This window comes from Felis catus, chromosome E1, assembly GCF_018350175.1.
Source record: "Felis catus isolate Fca126 chromosome E1, F.catus_Fca126_mat1.0, whole genome shotgun sequence".
In the NCBI taxonomy this organism is placed as follows: domain Eukaryota; kingdom Metazoa; phylum Chordata; class Mammalia; order Carnivora; family Felidae; genus Felis; species Felis catus.
Genome location: NC_058381.1, coordinates 34,948,047 through 34,968,756, shown reverse-complemented (window position 1 = coordinate 34,968,756; position 20,710 = coordinate 34,948,047). Strand labels below are relative to the sequence as shown.

Genomic DNA, 20,710 nt, shown 5'->3' with positions numbered 1-20,710 from the left:
CGTGGGATGGCCCTGCCCCCCGCCCCCCACTTCCCCTGCTAGTCCCGGGAGACTGACTATGCCCTTCAACGGGATTTCGTTTACGCAGCCGTGTTGGGGTGGCTGGTGGATAAGCACAAGCTTCCAGACCCTGCACCCAGAGCTGGCTTTGCTCCATTTTCCTACCTCTGCTTGCTGTCAGCACCTCTCCTGGAGCTTCCCCTCCATCCCCTCCCCCGCTCCGTCTGCCAGGGTCTGAGACAGGTCGGCTCCCCCCTCCCCCCTCACTGAGCTTGTAGCCGCTTTAATAAGCAGAACTTGCATCCTGTGCCAGTCCTACCATAAATCAGCCCTGAGTTCTAGCTGGAGGCTCACTCTGATGCCAGAACCTTCATTAGCTGCGGGAATGGGCCAGCGAGAGAGCCTGGCCTTCACTTGGGCTGCGGTGACTCACCCCTTTGGGAAAGGCTGAGGTATTTGTCCTTGGGTGTGGGGTTATAGCAGCCTCTGTGGTTGGGAACACAGCCTCGCTTTGTTCACTAGCTCTGGCTTCCAAGGCAAGAGGTTGAAGGTATGCGCCCCACCTCTCCTCCACCTCCCCAGTGACCAGACTCGGGAGTCCCCGTGTCCCTGACCCTTCTTGTCCTCACAACAGAGCCCTGGCCTGTATTCCCCCATGGGGCTGGGAGATGACTGTCTGGATTGTGTGACATTGGGCTCGGCAAGATGACAATGCGTGCAAATATCCGGGAAGAGCCATTTAGGTGTGTTCTTCCTAGAGTGTAAATGACTGATAGAAGCAGAGAAGCATCATGGCACTAGCTGAGGAGCGAGGACAGGGAAAAAGACACAGAAGGAGGAAGCCGGGGGTGCCAGAGACAGACCGGGATTTCACAGTGTTGTTGAGCACTGCTCTACCCCAGACCCCTCATCAGCCCTGTGGGATCCAGATCTCCGTGACTCCGTGTTCCAGGAGGACTGGGCTGAGGCAGAAATGGGAGAAGTTAGACAGAAAGCCAGTCCTGGGCCTTTGGGAAGGAATGCAGACAGAAGCAGTTCAGGGAGTCCTGCCTGGGGGCAGGTGGGGGCACCCAGCTCGAGATGCCTGCCTTGCCCGTTCCCAGCGTGGGCCAGCGCCAGCTCGTGTGCCTGGCCCGAGCCGGGCTCCACAGGAGCCACATCCTGGTTTTAGACGAGGCCACGGCTGCCATGGACCTGGAGACTGACGACCTCATCCGGGCTACCGTCCGCACCCAGTTTGAGAACTGCACGGTGCTGACCATTCCACACTGGCTCGACACCATCATAGACTGCACCAGGTGGGGCACCAGAACCCAGCGCGGGGGGGCGGTGGGGGGAACCTGGTGAGGTCATCTCGGTCACCAGGAAGGGGCATGCAGATTACCTGGACACGGGAGAGCTCATGGGATTGTCTAGGGCATGGGGGACAGAGCAGGGCTTCTCAAGTTATAGATAAGGGGCAGGACAGAGTGGAGTCATCTACCCACGGTGGGCACAGCGATATTTTCTGAGACATACGGGACACTTTGAGGTCACCAACGTGCAGGGAAGGGGCACACTGGGGCTCCCTAGGCATCGTGAATTGTGCCCACGCTGCCTCCCTGCCCCCCTCTGTTAATGCTATGAGGTGGAACCGGGTCCTTCATGACAAAACCCTCACTCCCTGAGCACCCTGCATCTTTAGAGGGCCCGCGTGGCCATCCCTTTGTATGTCGCTCCCACAATCCGAGCTGGGTGTACAGGTGGGGAAGCCGCTAACAGAAGTGCATGATGCTAGAGTCCCTGCCTCAGAGGGCTGGACCCTGACAGCCTGGACCCTCAGGAGCAGACACCCTGTGGTGAGAGAGCGGAGGGCTGAGCCCCAGCCCCAGCAGCTGCTGACTGCTGTGTGACCTTGGGCAAGGTGCAGAACCTCTCTCTTGGGGTTGTTGTAAGGAGTCAACGAAATGAAGCGTTTCAAATGCAGGCGACCCTGGAAAGTGTTAGTTTCTCCCCCAGCCTCTTACCATAACCTCCTCTAAGGATTAGGGCAAGGGCCTTGCCCTGGGGAATCTCACGCCTTCCCTGGGGAGGCAGCCACTCAGCCAAAAGAAAAATCTGGGACCTCTTCCCTCACTGTGTCCAACGTTAAGGTGTGATGGCTGGAGGACAAGGTCAGGGGCAGGGGGATCAGAAGCCTCACGGAAGTGACGTGGCAGTGGCCTGGCAGACTGGCCCCCTTGGAGATGTGGGAGCTCAGAAGGAGGAAGAGGAGGAAGCTGAGATAAATCTGTGTCGAAGGAGTGTGGTGGGAGTACATCAATAAGGCTTTATTCACACAATAAACGTCTCCAGGCACGGGGAGGTAGGGAGGATGCCTTGGATAGGGCAATGGGCAGACCTTGTCCCTGCCTCAGAAGTGTCCCCACACAGCCCCCAGGGGCTTGGGAACCAAGCCGAGAATGCCCAACGCTACCGTCTGTCTGTTCCATCCCTACCCCACCCCTATCCAGGCCCCCACTGAGAGAAGAGAGGACAGACAGAGGTGCCAGGCCTTGGGTCCAGACAAGGGACAGGGGTGGGCTGAGAGGATCTGTTCTCAGGCCTAACTGAAGACGGCGGTCACTGGTAGCCCTGAGGGTAGAAGGCTCAAACCAACCTTGGAGGCTGGGAGTTCATTCATTCTAGTGGGACTGGCAGAAATTAATCAAATACTCCTGCTATCAAACGTGTAAGGAGAGCCTGCGGGAAGGAAGCAGGGGTATGTGTATGTAGGAGAGAAAGCCAATCCACACAGGGCAGCCAGGACACTATCTTTCCTAAGGAAAGGAAGCACCAGCCAGGCCCTACAGGATGAGTAAGAGTTGGGGAGTGGGCGAGGAGATGGGGTACGGATACAAATTTCAGGCAAAGGTAGGAAGGCACATGAGGCCGGAGTGCAGAGGGGGAAGGGGGCAGTGGAGGCAAGATGAGGAGGACAGAGGGACAGGTCCCACTCTGCTGCACTTTGAGGACCCTGGGGAAGCAGTCGGTACCCTAGGGAACAGTGAGAAACCACTGAAGGGAGGAGGGGCATCTCCCGGGCTCGTTCGGGCAGTGACCAGGCAGAGATGTGCACAGACACACTCCTTCCCAGGACGTGTTTCCGGGAGCCCTGTAGGTAAGGGAACAGAGTGAGGCCCATCCCTTCCCATCCAGGAGCATCTCGCCGAGCCCTTTCCGCTCCTGCCTCACCCCAGGAGTCAGGCTGTTAGCCCTGCACCAGGTGCACCCCGTGCTTGATTGGCAGGGGATTCTAATCCCAGGCCCAGACCTGACTCTGTGTGTGTGTGTGTGTGAGTGTGTGTGTGTAGATCCATCCATCAGCAGCAACCAGATATGCAGCCAAAGTCCCAGATTCCAGTGTCAGGCCTCGGTGCAGCCCAGTTTCCTGCCGTGTGCCTTTGTGAGTTGGCACAAAGCAGGTAGGAGCGCACAGGGCCCAGCGCACAGGCCCGTGGCTCCCTGCGCACGGTCCTGTGACCCCGGTTGAGGGAAGGGCTCATTAGGGAAGGTTTTCAGAGGCCCGAAGAGCAGAGATGAATAGGAACCTTATGTTTGATCCCAGAAACGGTCTCATCTGCTAGGAGAGCAAACGGAGCGGCTAAAATAACCAGCCTTGCGAGCGTGCACATGTGGCCTAGTGGCTGTGTTGGGTGGGTCTCCCGAAGCAGGAGGGTTGGCATGTCCCCGCAGGGCCTGAGCAGGACCCAGAAGGGCAGAGTTGGGCGGTAAGGGCCAGGTCGAAACTGATGGAGACCTGACCACTTCTTTTCTTTGGCTAGGGTCCTTGTCCTGGACAGAGGGACAGTAGCTGAATTCGATTCTCCAGCCAACGTCATCGCAGCCAGAGGCATCTTCTACGGGATGGCCAGAGACGCTGGACTTGTCTAAAACATATTCCTGGGACTTGCTCCTGGCCATTGCTGGCTTTCATCAGGAGAGAAAAAGACACCAAGCACGTCTGCAGGATGGACTTGATGGCAAACACTGGAGGCATTTGCTAGATTCTTGCCCTGCAAAGTGCCTCACAGAATAATTGTGCTAAATGCTTTAGATGAGGAAGTGGGGCCCAAGAGGTGAACTCCGGGCCCGAGGCCACAGCTAGTTTGAGGCAGAGCCCAGACTGGTGCCCGGGGTCTCCTGATTCCCAACCTAGTGTTCTTGCCACGCTGTGCTGTTTTCAGTCATTTCATGGAATGACCTCTCCACTCTGTCTGATTTTTTTGTATTTTCTACTCAGAAGGATTTTTTTTTTTTTTTTTAAAGTAAAGCTTTTTCCTCCTGGAACAGCAGACTGCCGGGTCAGGGTGTCCTTAGGAACTGAGTCCTGTACTCTGGGGTGCTGGCCTGAATCCATTAAAAATGGAGCACTGATGAAATAAAGCGACATGGTCAACAATACGTATACCCCGATGCAGCCTTTCTCTGCCTGTTCATAAGGTTTGGGGGTTAGGGCCTTTGCAGGGGGCAGGGAGGGAGGGAGAGAGGTGGAGGCAGACTTTATGTACATCTATCTACATGGCTGGGATTATCTGAAAACTTCAGTCTCCAGAGCTTTTGGCTAGAAATATTGTCTTTACAGCCAAAAGTCACTGGGTAATTGCCAGTAGTTCCTGCTCTGCTGTGCAGATACTGTGCAAAGGCGAGAAATAAAGCCCCTGAAATCGGACCCGAGGCCTCTTGGGAAGGCTGTTGTGAACGCCTCCCTCTCATGCCATCCCTCAGACCTCCAAGCCTGCTTCTCTAGGGGCTGGGATGTGCGTGGTGCCTTTTACTCCCTTGCTCCTTTAGTAGTCTATGCCAGGGACGCCTGGGTGGCTCAGTCGGTTAATTGTCTGACTCTTGATCTCCACTCAGGCCATCATCTCCTGGTTTGTGAGTTCAAGCCCCGCATCAAGCTTTGTGGCAACGGCGCGGAGCCTGCTTGGGATTCTGTCTCTCCCTGTCTCCCTGCCCCTCCCCGCTCACTCTCTTCATCTGCCAATAAATAAACTGAAAAAAAAAACAAAAAACAAAAAACAAGTCTATTCCAGACAGGTCCTCGTAACCAGCGAGGCCTCAGGGCCATTCGTCTTCCTCAATGTGGCCAAAGCTGCACGTGAGAGCACAGAACAGCCCAGAGGCGCCCCTGGCCCTGACAGTCTCGGGCCAATAAGCAAGACGAGGGGCTGAATTACATTTGGTTTTGAGCAAACCGACAGAGTGTTCATTTCCTGTGGGTCAGAGTCCACCCGGCACAAGGCGTATTTGGAAATTTGGAACGGATCTCTTCCCTTTGTTACCTTACTGAGTTTTCCGGTGTCTGACCCTCTGGTTTCCTCGACCTTTCTGCTTGGCATGATGTGACGGGTTGTAGGGGATAGTTTGTCTTTCTTCCCTAAATGGTTTGCAGTAGGTGCGGAGATGGCTCCTTTGATCTGGTTTTCTTGTATGTATTGGGTCAGCCTGTGCTGCAGAACCATTTGTTAAAGGTTAATCACATTTTTTTTGGCAGCCTGTTTCTGCCCGGGATGTTTATGAGGGTAGAGAAGAAGACTTCCATCCTTGTGATAAAGCGAGTATGAAAGCCCAAATGCCCAAATTATTCTGCCTCTCCTTGGTGCTAAGAAAAGGTCTCTGCTATGCTCCCTGATTTATTAGGCCAATTTGGCATGACGTCTGCTTTGTGAGGTTCTAGCTGCCCTGACCCAACAGAAACGCAGATTCATTCGGCATCACGCTCAGCTAAAGATCTGAAGGTGCGAGGCTGTCACTTCCTCTCCTGCCTTGGGAGTCTGTTTCTGAGCTCGTGGAGGCCCTGACAGGTGCCGGCAGCCCAAAGGAGAGGCTCGGTTGCATAAAGTAAATAGGCTAATCGAAAAATGTGGTCACTAGAGGATGACCTCCATCTAGCCGGCTCACCTCCTCCGGGGAAAGGAAGCTGGCCGCTGAGAGCCGGGAGGAAAGGCGCTGCACAAAGTGTCTGCGGGTGCCACTGACGGGCACGAGCCCCTTGGTGGCAGCAAGACGGAGGAGCCTCAGCTGGGCGAACGGTCCCTCCGATTTTTCCCCTAGAGCACCGTGTCCCCGGGACTGTCCGACAACTCGAACCCCCGGTGATTAGGAGCACAGTGCTGCTTAGGAGGCCCAAATGAAAGAATATGGGCTCGGTTCGTTAATATTTTAATTTTAATAATACTGGTTATGTTTGAACAGTCGGCAATGCACAAAGAAAACAATCTTCGGTGAATGTTTACACACGGTGTGAACACATGCTTTAAATATGCAGTGGAGGGGGGGTGAATTCACAGTTAACAAAGCTAAAAAAAAAATCCTTGTTATAAATTACACAAAGCATATAAAAATATTTCTCTGAATGCATAGATTAAGACTTTAAACTCACCTACCGGCAACTGTCAGTCTCATCCAACCGCCTTAGGCGGGAGTCAGGTGACCACAGAGGACTTTACAAGGGAGAAGGGAGGACAGTGTCGGGCTCATCCCTCACCTGAGACGCCAAGCCTCTCCCTCGCCCTCGCCAGTTTCTGAACCTGGTTGGGGGGGGGGGGGGGAATGCCCTGCAGCCACTCGGTAGGCCACCTCCCGGCCTGGACCTCCACTGCTTCTGAGTCTCTAATTGATCTAAATGGTTAGACGAGTTTTAACCCCAGTGATTTAGACATGAATTAATACCGGATTTATTTCTGCCAGGATAGAGCTAGCCTTAGTGTTATCAGTAAACTGTCACTTTTTCCAAAGGGAAGGAAAGAAGGTTAGTATGTCTCGGTAAACTAGCTTCCGATTGGTTGAACCACCAGGGCGGTTTCTTCTTTAAAGCACTTCAGGGAAGGGGTAATAAGTAACTTCCCTGCGGAGTCTGACTCTGCTGTGCGAACACCGTACAAGGGTGAGTGAGTCACCATCAGGAATCGGTGGACTAAGGTGTACTCACTGAACGGAGTGATTCCACAAAGCCGGCCTTGAGGACGGCCTCGACCTCAGCTCAGCACTGAGGCAGCCACAGGAGGCCATTATCTCGGCCCAGCGTTCTCCTCCATTGACGTCGTCTGCATGCTCTCGCTCCGTCAGCAATCAATCGCAGCGTTCCAATAAAATTAACACAGTTAGGAAGTTAAGTTTCTTTGGAAACTATTTAGGCACTATGGGGAAAAAGCTTAAGACAGCAGGGATGCTCTTCGACAGCTGGCTTCGAACCCCTGCCCTCCTGTTCGTCTGAGTGTGCTCATTCTTATTTCTAAAGTGAAGCTGTTGGTTTCGACAAGACAGTGGCTCTTTTAACGTTAATGACACCGAAAGAAAGGAAGGGAACTCTTGAAGGCGTTCCTTACGAAAATTTCTAAAATTTCTCGTAGGCCTAGGCCGTGCTCAAGAGTGTAATCAGGTGTTTTCCAGAACAAAGCCTGGCAGGCTCACAAACCGCCTCGGTGAAGCGGATGGGTGGGTGGTGGTGGGGGAGGCCTAAGGGCAAACAATTTGTTTACAAAAGCAACAGATTTCGGAGTTGTGTAAAAACCCTAGGAATTTCAAAATAACCTTTATCTTTGATACAAAAATAAAGACGCTAACTCCTTTAGCTCAGTTTCCCACAATCACCTGGAAAACAGCAACAGATTCGGTTTCAAAAATTGCTTTTCGTGCCTAGTGGGGAACGCAAGTAGGGAACACGGGCCGGCGATGTTCGTGCTCTTCTCGGACGGTGCGGTTAAACACGGAGAGGCCAGGAATCACTTCAGAGGTTTAAAGAAAAGAAAAGAAAAAAAGAAAAAGAAAAAAAAAAAAAAAAGCGGCTGCTCTTTTGGAAAGCATCAGAGAGCCCTCTAGTGACCACAGAGTCGATGCAGAGACGACTGTCCAGGCAAAGGCGGACACGGGAGACAGAGAAGCAGTCTTGAGTGTTCACAAAGGGCAAAGAGGGGGAGGGGCAGCTCTTTTGGTTAACAGCATATTTACAACTAGGTAACTGTAGTCTTAAATACTTTAAACCTGAGTAACATTGGTAAATATGTTATGTGAAACCTCACAGCCCCAAGTCGCGCTAGAAATCATCTGTCCAGTGTGCTTTCCCCAATTTCCCCTCTAGCCGGTTCACACTTAGGAGAGCGGTGAGCGTGCAAGTCCCAAGAAAGCCCTGCAGGTGCACTGTCCGCAGGAGGGGCGACAGCCGCGCTCCGCTCCCTCTCCGCTTCTGCTGAGACGGCTCACTTAGCTTGGGCACGGGAAACAGGGGCTCAGAAGCGCCGGCTTCGGCCTCTCCAGCTTCTCCGCTGTTCACCGCTTCAAGCAGGAGGTTTATTGTGCACCAAGAGGCGTGGAAGAGTGGCACCGCTGCGGGGGGTCAGGGGCTCCCTAACATGGCAGAACGATGTTAGTGTAGACGACGCAGTGGCACCGGGGCCCTCCTGGGCGCCCAAGACATTTAGATCCATGGCTCGTCCTTGGCCCGGAGGTGACGCGCACTGTCACAATACTCAGCGATAAAAGTCCCTGCTGAACTTAGTACGTCAGTTTAGAAGCTCTCCTGTTGTAGCAAGGTCTTTCAGTCAGTGTGGACGCAGCATTTCGGAACAGGAAATTGTTTTCGCTTATCATTAAAACCAGTTCCAGCTCCTGGAAATCTTGGAGTCGAGCAACGTCTTTGTCCTAAAACAAAATGGGTTAAGCCCATTAAGAGGAGCCGCTTGTCGGGGCGCCTGGGTGGCTCAGTCGGTCGAGCGTCCCACTCTTGATTTTGGCTCAGGTCATGATCTCACGTTCGTGGGGGAGAGCCCCGTGTCGGGCTCTGCACTGGGCATGGAGCCTGCTTGGGTTTTTCCCTCTCCCTGTCCCTTTACCGCTCCCCCACTCATATCCTCTCTCTCTCTCTCTCTCTCTCTCTCTCTCTCTCTCTCTGTCTCTCTTTAAAAAAAAAAAAATGAGGGGCGCCTGGGTGGCGCAGTCGGTTAAGCGTCCGACTTCAGCCAGGTCACGATCCCGCGGTCCGTGAGTTCCAGCCCCGCGTCAGGCTCTGGGCTGATGGCTCGGAGCCTGGAGCCTGTTTCCGATTCTGTGTCTCCCTCTCTCTCTGGCCCTCCCCCGTTCATGCTCTGTCTCTCTCTGTCCCAAAAATAAATAAAAAACGTTGAAAAAAAATTAAAAAAATAAAAACCTTTAAAAAAAAATGAAGGGCCACTTGTCTCTGTATGTTTGAGGTGTTATGTTGACACCAGTACCTTAGCTCTATTTATTTATTTACTTGTTTGTTTGCTTGTTTGTTTGTAAAAACGTTTTTTAAGTTTATTTATTTATTCTGTGAGCGAGAGAGAGCACAAGCAAGGGAGGGACAGAGAGACAGGGAGAGAGAGAATCCCAAGCAGGCTCTGCACTGACAGTGCACAACCTGATGCCTAGCTTGAACTCGCAAACCTGTGGGATCATGACCTGAGCCAAGATCAAGAGTCGGATGCTTAACTGACTGAGCCATCCAGGCGCCCCTCTTAGGTCATTTTAAAGCCTAGAAGAGGAGAGCCTGGGGTGGCTCAGTCAGTTAAGTGTCTGACTTTGGCTCAGGTCGTGATCTCCTGGTTTGTGAGTTCGAGCCCCACACGGGGCTCTGTGCTGATGGCTCAGAGCCTGGAGCCTGCTTCAGATTGTGTGTGTGTGTGTGTGTGTGTGTGTGTCTCTTTCTCTCTCTCTCTCTGCCCCTCCTCTGCTCACACTCTGTCTTTGTCTCTGTCTCAAAAATAAACAAACATTAAAAAAAAAAAAAAAAGAAAATCCCTGTGGCAGGCCACTGGTGACTGTGCCCATTGGTGACTGTGCTGGGAAGTCCCCGGGGGCGTGAGTTGGGCTGCCTGGAGGATGGGAGGGTGGCAGCCCTGAACGGCAGCTACTGCAGGATGAGCGCACCTTGGACTTGGAGGGAGAGGCCATTCAGACCAGTTTTCCCCAGGTGCTCCAAGATGCGATAGTGTAATCCTCACGTGTCACTACACAAACAACCAAAACCAGGTACACGGAACGGTAATTCAGAAAATTCTCTCTGCTATGCTACCGCCTTCAAAAATGTCATGTCCCTGTCGACCAGGAGAGGGAAAGAAAGCTCATCTGGAAAACCACCCTTTGCCCCTTTTCTCTTCTCTTCTCAGTTCTCGACTATGACTCATCCAGCCAAGGAGGAAGCTGGGTATTTTCCAAATGCAAAAAGCAAGCAACTGCTCAGACCTCTCTTACCTTTCTTACCAGGGTATTGGGTAACTTTCTGATCTTCTCCACTTGATCTGGATTAACACCCAGCTCACAGCAACTCACTCTGAGCAACTCTTGATAGGTGAGCTCCTGTCGGTCCAGTTCAATTTCAATGAAATCATTTTCTCGAAGAGATGGGTTCTGAATCCTCACCTTGAGTACCAGCTCTAGGGCCGGGGGGGGGGGGGGGCGGGAAACAGGGAGAAATGTTAATGAATGGTTCCTGCATAGTCAGTCGATGTAATTTAAGATCTTTTCCAGAAGCTGGTTATACATAATCATGCCCTGTGCCGGAGGCCCGCGCCACCCAATGAGAAAACTAAGCACCGTCAGCAGGGTTTTGCTCAGCCCCAGTTGTGGCTCTGGTGGCAGTTTCCTGCACTGTCTTCCCTACATCGAGAACTGTGGTTCACAAAGTAAAAGGGGTGTGTGTTCGGGGGGAGACAACCATCCAGTGTGGTGAAGGATAATTAACTTCTGCTGCTGGTGCTGAGTAGGTAAAGGCTTACGAACGGGTGTGGGTATCGAACCACACATAAGCAGGGGAAGAGGAGTGGAAAGAAGGCACAGGCAAGAGATGGGATACGAGTTACTCTAAAAGGATTTAATAATTGCGAATCTAAAGGTATTTATGGAATATGAAATTCCTGGGGCGCCTGGGTGGCTCAGTCGGTTGAGTGTCCGACTTTGGCTCAGGTCATGGTCTCACGGTTTGTGGGTTCGAGACCTGTGCCGGGCTCTGTGCTGGCAGCTCAGAGCCTGGAGCCTGTTTTGATTCTGTGTCTCCCTCTCCCTCTGTCCCTCCCCTGCTCACGCTCTCTCTCTAAGATACACATTTTAAAAATTAAAAAAAAAAAAAAAAGAAAGAAATATGAAATTCCTTGCGATACACAGTAGAAGAGCAAAAAGACAAGCTATTAATAAAAATGACAGTCTATGATTTGAATGCAGCATGCCTCAACAAGGAAGGAGTCTGGGTGGGGAGTAAATAAGCACTATTACTTTAGGGTCGGGGATCTAAGCGGTCTGCCCTTAAATTCTGAGCCTGGCTGCCAAGATGGCCCAAGTCAAATACCTACGTGGGTTTGGTGGTTCTGTTTTGCTCCTTCTATAGGAATCTCTCAGAGCACCCCCAGGTCACTGTTATCAGCACATATAACAGCAGGTCCTCAAACCAGAAAGTGAGGGAGTTACTTACACAGAAAAAGTAAAGGGGGGATGCCTGAGTGGCTCAGTCGGTTAAGCATTGACTTCAGTTCAGGTCATGATCTCAGGGTTCGTGAGTTCGAGCCCCGTGTCGGGCTCTGTGCTGTCAGCTGGGAGCCTGGAGCCCGCTTCAGATTCTGTGTCTCCCTCTCTCTCTGCCCTTCCCCCGCTTGCACTCTGTCTCTCTCTCTCTCTCTCTCAAAAATAAAGAAAACAATAAAAAAAAAAGAAAAAAAAAAGAAATAGTAAAGGTAAGACTAGACTGTGCCCCGGGGTGTCTATCTGGAATGGGAGGGATCAGGAGGAACTTGTTTTTAATATTTTTATAAAGAGAAATAGATACAGAAACATAGGAAGAAATGTAACTATGACTGTATACGGGTATTTGTTTGCTCCTTCCTTCCTTCCTTCCTCCCTCCCTCCCTCTCTTTCTCTCTTTCTCTCTTTCTCTCTTTCTCTCTTTCTCTCTTTCTCTCTTTCTCTCTTTCTTTCTTTCTCTTTCTTTCCTGGCTTTGTCCTCTGTGTAGGCCTGGAAGACATGACACCCCTGGAGCATAAGGGCACCTGGTGTCCACATCCTAGTTTCTGAACACCATTCTCTGCCAGAAAGAACAAGGGCTCCTCAGAGAAATGGCTGCCTCCGGGGCGGGAGCAGGGAAAGTGACACTAGGAGCCTGGAGCCCTCTTGCTGCACCAAAAAGTAAGGAAATGCTCCAAGAATGATGGCATGTGTCCAAGCGATGTGAGAACTGGCTCCAAGGGGCTCCTTCTCGACAGATCTGGTATAATGTGAACATCAAGATGATGATAGTAACAAAATTATAACCTAATAATAAAGAATCTACGAGTTCATACTGATCTAAATGCAGGAGAAGGGAAGGACCTTCTTTACAACAGAATATCAAATAGTCCCTAGAGAAAGGTAATAGGAGATCGTATTCTTTTAAGTTTATTTATTTATTCTTGAGAGAGAGAGAGAGTGCCCACGTGAGCTGGGGAGGGACAGAGAGCGAGAATCCCAAGCAGGCTCTGCACTGTCAGCACAAAGCCTGATGTGGTGCTCGATCCCACGAACTGTGAGATGGTGACCTGAGCAGAAATCAGGAGCCGGGCTTAACTGACTGAGCCACCCAGACGCCCAGATAGGAGATCATATTCTACACAGTACCTGGCCTGGACGCTTCAAAAAATACTGAGGTCCAAAATGATAGAGAAGGGCTGAGGAAGCTTCCAGGTGAAAGGAGAATGGAACAGTATGATAAGCAAAGGCGACAGGTGACCCTGGGCAGAGGACAGGGGTGGAGGGAGCACAGAGAGCTGCAGGGGGCACCAACACTGAAACATGGCCTGAATTAGAGAACACAGATGGCTTAGAGAATGGTATTATAGCAAGGTTACATTTCCTCAATGTGGTCACTGGACTGTGGTTATGTAACAGACTCTCCTTGCTCTTAGGAAATACACACTTAACCACTGCAGGTAAAAGGGCAAAACGTAAATAATACAGGAGTCTGGCTAAAGGGAGCTCCTTAGAGTGGTCTTGCAAAACTTCTACAAGTTTACAATTAGGCTCTAACCACATAAATAAATACAGACATAAATCCCATCCTCCCAACCCCCCCCCCAAAAAAAAAACCAGGGAGTGAAACGCTAGATCTCTGGGCGCCCTCCCCACCCCACCCCGCAGAGGCTGTCTCCTGAGGAGGGTTACCTTGCATGTTAAATGGAAATGCCCCCGTGAAGAAAAATGGCTGGAAGGCTGGCGCTGGCCCTGCGTATGTCCCATTTTGAGGCTCCAGAGACACTGGTGGCTTGGACGGGACAGAAGAGAACAGTGAGCGGCTCTGACTCACTGGTGGCTGACAGACAGGACCCGGTTTTGTGCTTTCTGGTGTTCGGAGTATGGCAGAGGGGGCAGACACATCTCGGTTCTGAACCAGGGCCAACGAGGCGTGGTCCCGTGGAAAGGCCCCGACCAGGGGAGGCTCCCCGGCAGGCAGCAGCGGAGGAGTGCTTTCCACAGGGGGTGACGCAGGAGGTGTGGAGGGGCCCCCGTTCTGGAGCTGGGCCGCATCCTCTGCCGCCGCAGGGGTGTAGAGAAAAGGGAAGGCTGGGTTGGCCAAATAGTTGGGAACAAAGGGCAGTTCTGACTCCTTCTTCAGCTGGGGGAGGCTGTCGTCACCATCATCTTCTTCCACTTACAAAGAAGAAAACGCATAACATTTACATAGCCCTTTAAAAATTACCAGGAAGAGAGTGTCTTGTGAAAGCTAGTGTCCTTTGGTATATGGCATATTTTGTTCCGTGTTTACTGCCTCTTCAAATCAGAAGACAAAAGAGTGCTTCATTAGGTTTATGATCACCGTTTTGATCGCCTTAAATTTAATAGACTAAAAAAAAAACCAACAACCTTATAATGCCTACCTATCTGGAAATGACATGGAATTACTATCGTGGCACGGTAGTATTACCTTGGCTTTTTTAAAAAAAAAAAAAAAATTTTTTTTTTTTTTACATTTATTTATTTTTTAAGAGACAGAGCACAAGTTGGGGAGGGGCAGAGACAGAAGGAGACACAGAACCCAAAGCAGGCTCCAGGCTCGGAGCTGTCAGCTGTCAGCACAGAGCCCGACGCGGGGCTCGAACTCACGAACCGTGAGATCATGACCTGAGCTGAAGTCGGATGCCCAACCGACTGAGCCACCCAGGCACCCCTTACCTTTGCTTTTAAAAACAGATTTGTGGGGAAAAAAAAATATTAAAAAAAAAAAAAAGGGGGCACCTGGGTGGCTCAGTCGGTTAAGCGGCCGACTTCGGCTCAGGTCATGATCTCGCGGTCTGTGAGTTCGAGCCCCGCGTCGGGCTCTGTGCTGACAGCTCAGAGCCTGGAGCCTGTTTCAGATTCTGTGTCTCCCTCTCTCTGACCTTCCCCCGTTCATGCTCTGTCTCTCTGTCTCAAAAATAAAGGTTAAAAAATAATAATAATAAAAATTTAAAAAAAATAAAAACAGATTTGTGGGGCACCTGGGTGTCTCAGTCGGTTAAGCGTCCGACTTCGGCTCAGGCCATGATCTCACGGTTCGTGAGTTTGAGCCCTGTGTGTGGCTCTGTGCTGACAGCTCAGAGCCTGGAGCCTGCTTTGGATTCTGTGTCTCCCCCTCTCTCACCCCTCCCCTGCTCATGCTCTGTCTCTCTCTGTCTCTTGATAATAAATAAGCGTTAAAAAACCTTTTTTAAATAAATAAAAATAAAAACAGATTTGTGGTTCGACTGGCATCAAGAACACAGCCAATGAGACCACAAGTCTTAAATGAGTTTGACAAAATCGAAAGTTGCCCCCCAACACAGACTCACCCCCCATGATCTTCCTGATTTCTCTCCTTGATGTCAATTGGACTGGCATTTCTCCTTTTGTCGTAAGAATCTCTTTGTCAGCTCCTGATTTTAATAAGTAAGAGACCACCTGACCATGATTGCGTTTACACGCCCAGTGTAAACAGGTCCTGTCCGAAGAAAAGGAGAAAAGAGTTAAAAACAGAAGAGGTGAGGTGGGATTTCAAATTCCAGGTGCTAGTCAATAAATGTATGCAAGCCTGTTAAGAGCTCAGCTAGAACCAGGAAACCGGGCAGGTAACCTCATCTTTTCTTTTCGGAAAGCAGATGATCAAAATATTTAGCATGCTTAACACTTATTTTTTATTTTCATTTCTGACCCTTGGGAAAAACTAATTTATCCCAGGAGCTTTCATTTCGAGGAGTTCCAGGAGGCTGGCTGGTTAACTCTAATGGTATTGCTGAGAGGTCTTCTAGCACTAACGCTCATTAGATTGTCCCAGTCTCTTTAAAATGTTTTTATGGTGTCACTTTTCCTTTTTAGGGACAGTGGAAACTTGCTTCGTATGCATCAAATGACACATGAAAATTAAATATTATCAGGGTAATAATCATCTACAGCTTGCTCTGCCGCTGAAATTATTATTGCTACATAGACATTCCCGGCTGAATCTCAGTTGCTCATTCTTTTTCCTTTTCTTTCCGAGACACACACACACACACACACACACACACACACACACACACACACACTTTAAATTTCCATTTTTAAAATACTTGGATCCTCTAGTTCTCTCCAGAAGGCTACAAACATACCCTCATCTGCTTAAATGTAAGGCACTGTGCACAGGCTTTAATTCCTAAGGCACTTGAAAAATGTACACCAACGACCGAAATTTTCAAGAACAAACTCTTCTAACATATTAGCCTCATTTAAGTAAAACTAATTATTTATTATTGTACACACAGGAAGGGATTATGCACACTCTGAAGGGCTATTATTTTAACACCGCGTAGAAATATAATTAGCATGCTGGTAAAAACTCCATCTTAAACAGAAATGAAGGGATTCGGAGTTGCTAAATTCATCCCTGGTTGCCAAAGCTGAACGATATTGTGGAAGGAAAATCCTTTCTCCCCTCTGTTCTGAAACGTCCTCACCAATTCTCTAATTGAATGGAGAAAATTTCTTCAGAGCTGCCAGCCAAGTACAGATAAGGTAAAGAACAGAACAATAATGTTCGGTAGTGAGGATTAAGTTAGGTCACTAACCTGCAAAGTACAACTATCCATAAAGTTCATTTGGTTCCGGGGAGAAGGTGATGTGCCCTGGCCTCCTCAACATTTCAGGCTTGCAGAAAGCTAGCTTGTCCGGCTGGCTGGGACTCCACCAATGTTTCAGAGGGATATTCCATACTATTATTGATTAGAATTAGATTATCCAGGTACCTTTAAGGTGTACTCTATAAAGAAAAGATTGCCAATTTGGGAAAAATAAGGGAAGAGGCTGCTTCTGCTTCTGAAATACGAGCTCATGGAGATAAGGAAGTGTCTGCTTGGACGTACAGGTACTTAATTGCTCAACAAGGGAACCAAGAACAAGGTGGACACTGGTCCGGGCAGAAGGATCCAGTACATCCTTGATTGTGGGCAAACTGCAGCTGAGAGTGTTTGTCTGTGGATCTCTGTGGCATGGGCTTGAAAAGTGAATAATTATAATAAGTGAGCATTCAAAAATGAATGGAGCATGATGAGAAAAATATGTTCCCTTTTGGAAATAAAGTGCTCACTCGCTGGTAGTAAATCACTTGTTCATGACAAGCTTGAGACTGAAGAAGGTAATTTACTGCCAGTGGGTCTGAGACACTCCGGGAAAACCAACTAGCTAAAGCATCACCATGTAAAGTGCTGTTAAGGCAACACAGCACGATCCCCACAACCACGTGCCCTGAGTGGCCATCACTTACAGTCCAGACCTGCGTGGCTCTGGGCAGCCATAACTCAGAGCCATTGCAGCCAGGCAATATTTTCAGCTTTTTCATGAGCCATTATGCTTGTTGCTTAAAGCCACGGGGTACGCACGACCCTTGAATTACAACTGATATGGGAACTCTATCTTTGAAATTTAACTCTTCAAGCTTTGAATTTGCAGTCAGAATATCTGGTTAGTCCTGGGAAGTATTTCAGACCGGAGGGGCTGGGTATCCTTCATCAGTGCTGAAATTGTGGTTACTGACCAACTACAAAGTGAAAGCAGTAACCATTCGGCTTTTCTATGCTAGAGATTAAGTGTTCTATGCCAGCATGCTGCTTAATAATAAGAAAATAATAGTTAACAAAGATATAGTGCTTTTTACATGGGGGATGCTGTTCTAAAGGCTTCATATATATTTTCAACGTTTTTTTTTTTTTTTTTTTTTTGGGACAGAGAGAGACAGAGCATGAACGGGGGAGGGGCAGAAAGAGAGGGAGACACAGAATCGGAAACAGGCTCCAGGCTCCGAGCCATCGGCCCAGAGCCCGACGCGGGGCTCGGACTCACGGACCGCGAGATCGTGACCTGGCTGAAGTCGGACGCCCAACCGACTGCGCCACCCAGGCGCCCCAAGGCTTCATCTATATTAACTGAGTCAATCTTCTGAACAACCCTTGAGTTAAGTGCTATTATCGACATTCCCTTCATTTTACAGAAGTGGAAACAGAAGCAGTCAGCAATAGGCAGAACAAACAGTATGCTTTGGTGATTAAATGTTACAGGGACAATAAAACACGGGAAGGGACCAGGGAACGCCAGAGGCAGGGGAGGGGCATGGTGCCATTTTAAATCGAGGGCAAAGGAAAGCTCACCAAGGTGACATCTAAGCTAAGACCTGACAGAGGTGAGGGAGGAAAAGCATTTCAGACTTGGAAGAAAAAACATAAAGGCCTTGCATCAGGACTGTGCCTGGTATTTCAGGAAAAGGGAGGAGGCCAGGGGAGCAGAATGAGGGGAGTGAGGGGGCAAGTCCGGGGATGAGGCCTCGAGGTAGAGAGGGAGGACGATGGGGACTGGAAGCAGAAATTCGAGGACCCTCTGAGCTTTTACTCAGAGTGTGATGGGGGCCATTAGAGGGTTTTGAGCAGAGTGAAATGATGCGACTTTTGACTTGTTTTAGGTCAGGATCCCTCCACTCCGCTGTGCTGAGAAACGACTACAGCGTATGGGGGAAGCAAGACTAGTCGGCGGGGGGGGGGGGGGGGGGGGGAGTGGTGGTGGTGGCTACAGCAAGAATCCGGGCACCAGAACAGTGGCTGTGTAACCGGAAGTGTTGAGGCAGAGTTAGCGAGAAGTGGTCAGATTCTGACTACAACTGTAGGTGAGGCTGGCAGAATTAGCCGACACACTGGATGTGGAATGTGAGGGAAAGACAGGAGGCAAGGAGGGCATCAAGGGTTCTGGGCTGAACATGTCAGACGCTGAGCTGAGGAGGACTCAGAGGAACAGGCTTGGGGCAGTCCGGGGGATGAGGGGAGATCAGGAATTCAACCTTGAACCTCCGACATGAGGTGCCTTAATAGACATCTTCCCCGATAAATCTATGAGAAGCCTGTTCAGGTTGCTTCAGATTCAGCCTACATTTACTGAGCACCTACTACGTGGCAGGCGTCACGGTTAGGAAAGCAGGGTCTAGAATCAGATACTGGGCTCCTTCCTAGTAAATTCTATGACCTTGGGGAAATTACTTAATCTTTCTGGGCCTCAGTTTCCTCACCTGTAAAATGGAGAGAATAACAACAACTCTGTTCTTGAGTCATTGTGAACGAGAGAGCCTGGCTTGTGTCACAGAGCAAACTCCAGGAATGTGAGCTATTTATACAATGCTTCATCTCCTTCAATGGTCACAACACGCTTCTCACATAACTGGAAAATGAAGTGACTCAGGAAGGTTGCATTAGCTAAGCAGGAATGGGGAGAGTCTGCGGGGAAAGACCAGGCTCCTTCCTCTATACAACACCGCCTCCCACTGCCAAAACAGTGAGTCACAGCTTGTGAACCACAGAGCCATGCTCAGAGAAGGTACACACCAAAGGGCAAGCTTGTTTGCAAACACTTTTAAAGAAAACAAAAGGCAGTAGTGTCTGTTTCCTGGGCTTCTGCACAGCTATCCAAGCTGATTTTTTTTTTAATTTTTTTTTCAACGTTTTATTTATTTTTGGGACAGAGAGAGACAGAGCATGAACGGGGGAGGGGCGGAGAGAGAGGGAGACACAGAATCGGAAACAGGCTCCAGGCTCTGAGCCATCAGCCCAGAGCCCGACGCGGGGCTCGAACTCATGGACCACGAGATCGTGACCTGGCTGAAGTCGGACGCTTACTGCGCCACCCAGGCGCCCCTATCCAAGCTGATTTCTATAAGAGGTAGACAACTTTGCAAGGCAGTCATGGAAACCATGGTTGGGGTCACAGCTGTGTGGTTATTCTCTGCCCTTGGACCCATCTCCAATGTCCCTCTCAGTTCCAAAATGTCGGATGCCACTTGAAAAAAATAAAATATTTCCAAACTCACTGTAACTCTAAGCTAGCAAAAACAGGCTGCTTAGGCATGACTTGGATCAAATAAAAATTTAAATTTAAATGTGAAGAGGGCAGAATAATACCACATCCAGTAAGTAACTTAACACTAAAAATCTGACCGGCACATCCTAAAATGTGACTCCTTATTTAATTGGGAAGGATTCAGTTTGCGGGCCGGCCTCTGGAGTCTTGAATTCAAATTCTGCATTTAAAATTGGAGTAAGAAAACAAGGCAAAACACTCTATGGGATAAAGGAGTTAAGTCTTCCCTCAACAGGCAGCTGGTAGGCAGCGGCATATCAAGGCTACAGTGAGGCAACAGAGAGGCAGAAGAGTGATGCAAAGTGATTTGGTTTTTTTGTTTTTGTTTTCCGGTCTTGGGAAAAGAAACGGTGCTAATTTATAAGATTCACATTCGCTCGGTTGCTTATGCTTTTTGCTCTGCACAGGTGTGTTCTCCAGAAGCTCCTACGGCAAAATAATCGCACACGCGAAGTGGGGTGAGCTCCGTACGAGCGTGCGAATCAATCGAATCGTAGCCAGCAGGGCTCCGGCCCAGCGAGCCCGGGGGTGCGGGGCGGGAGGGGGAGGGGGGGCCGGGGCTCAGGTGGGCGCTGCCCCGGGAGGACCACGTGGGCGGGGACTGGGGCAGGCCGCGCTCCCGACGGCACCGCGCGGGGCTGGGGGCGGGGGGGGAGGGGGCCCGGGCAGGCCTCGCGAGCTCACGGCCTCGGAGGCCCAGACGCTGGGCCACGCCTTGGCGGGCGGCGGCAGCCTGCGCCGGGCCTCGGTCATGGGCGCCCGCCCCGACGCCCCGGCCCCGCCGGCTGCTCTGACCTAGGCCTCCCCCGCTCCCCCACTTACCAGCCGTTGACCTCATTTTGGGAGTTCACATCCACCCCGCTCTCCACCAGTTTCTGCACCTCCCGAATGTCCCCCAAGGCCGCGGCTTCCCGCAGCCTCTCCTGCTGCTCCTTCTGCTCTAGGAGAGCGCTCATCTTCCCCCTCGGGCCCAGGCCCCAGCCGGCCGCCCGCCCCGCCCCGGGCCCGTCAGCGCCGCCGCCGCCGCGGCCCGCTCCCCGCCATGGGGAGCGCGCGGGGCTTGCCCGCCCTGCTCGCGCCCGGCCCGGGGCTGCTGCGCCCGCCCGCCGCCGCCGCCGTCGCCGCCGCGCCGCCCGCCGCTCCCCGGCTGCTCCCGGCCGCAGGCCCCAGCCTCCGCCCCGGCCGCGCCTCCCGCAGGCCGACTCCGGGGGACCCTATTCGGAGTGACAACCCTGACCCAGATCTTTTCCGTTCCTACCCTCGGCCCCGGCGCCCGGGCTGGCTGTTTATGTAACTGCTGCACAACATTATCTGCCGTGATTCATGGAC

The 20,710-nt window shown here is 50.9% G+C and overlaps 2 protein-coding genes across 2 annotated transcripts in view; one reads left to right on the top strand and one right to left on the bottom strand.

Annotated features, from left to right (window-relative positions):
• Window positions 1-4,428, top strand: part of ABCC3 (ATP binding cassette subfamily C member 3) — a 44,106-nt gene extending 39,678 nt beyond the window's left edge. Inside the window, 2 exon segments of the mRNA XM_045044363.1 lie at window positions 1,104-1,298; window positions 3,804-4,428. Coding sequence (XP_044900298.1) covers window positions 1,104-1,298; window positions 3,804-3,912 — 304 coding nt within the window. The 3' untranslated portion in view covers window positions 3,913-4,428.
• Window positions 4,429-6,171: 1,743 nt separating this feature from the next.
• Window positions 6,172-20,458, bottom strand: ANKRD40 (ankyrin repeat domain 40). Its single transcript, XM_023243551.2, has 5 exons — window positions 20,204-20,458; window positions 14,806-14,954; window positions 13,163-13,648; window positions 10,231-10,412; window positions 6,172-8,661 (listed from the first exon to the last, which is right to left on the bottom strand). Exons 1-5 carry the CDS (start codon window positions 20,335-20,337, stop codon window positions 8,515-8,517), a joined length of 1,098 nt encoding a protein of 365 aa, XP_023099319.2. The 5' UTR covers window positions 20,338-20,458; the 3' UTR covers window positions 6,172-8,514.
• Window positions 20,459-20,710: the final 252 nt, after the last annotated feature.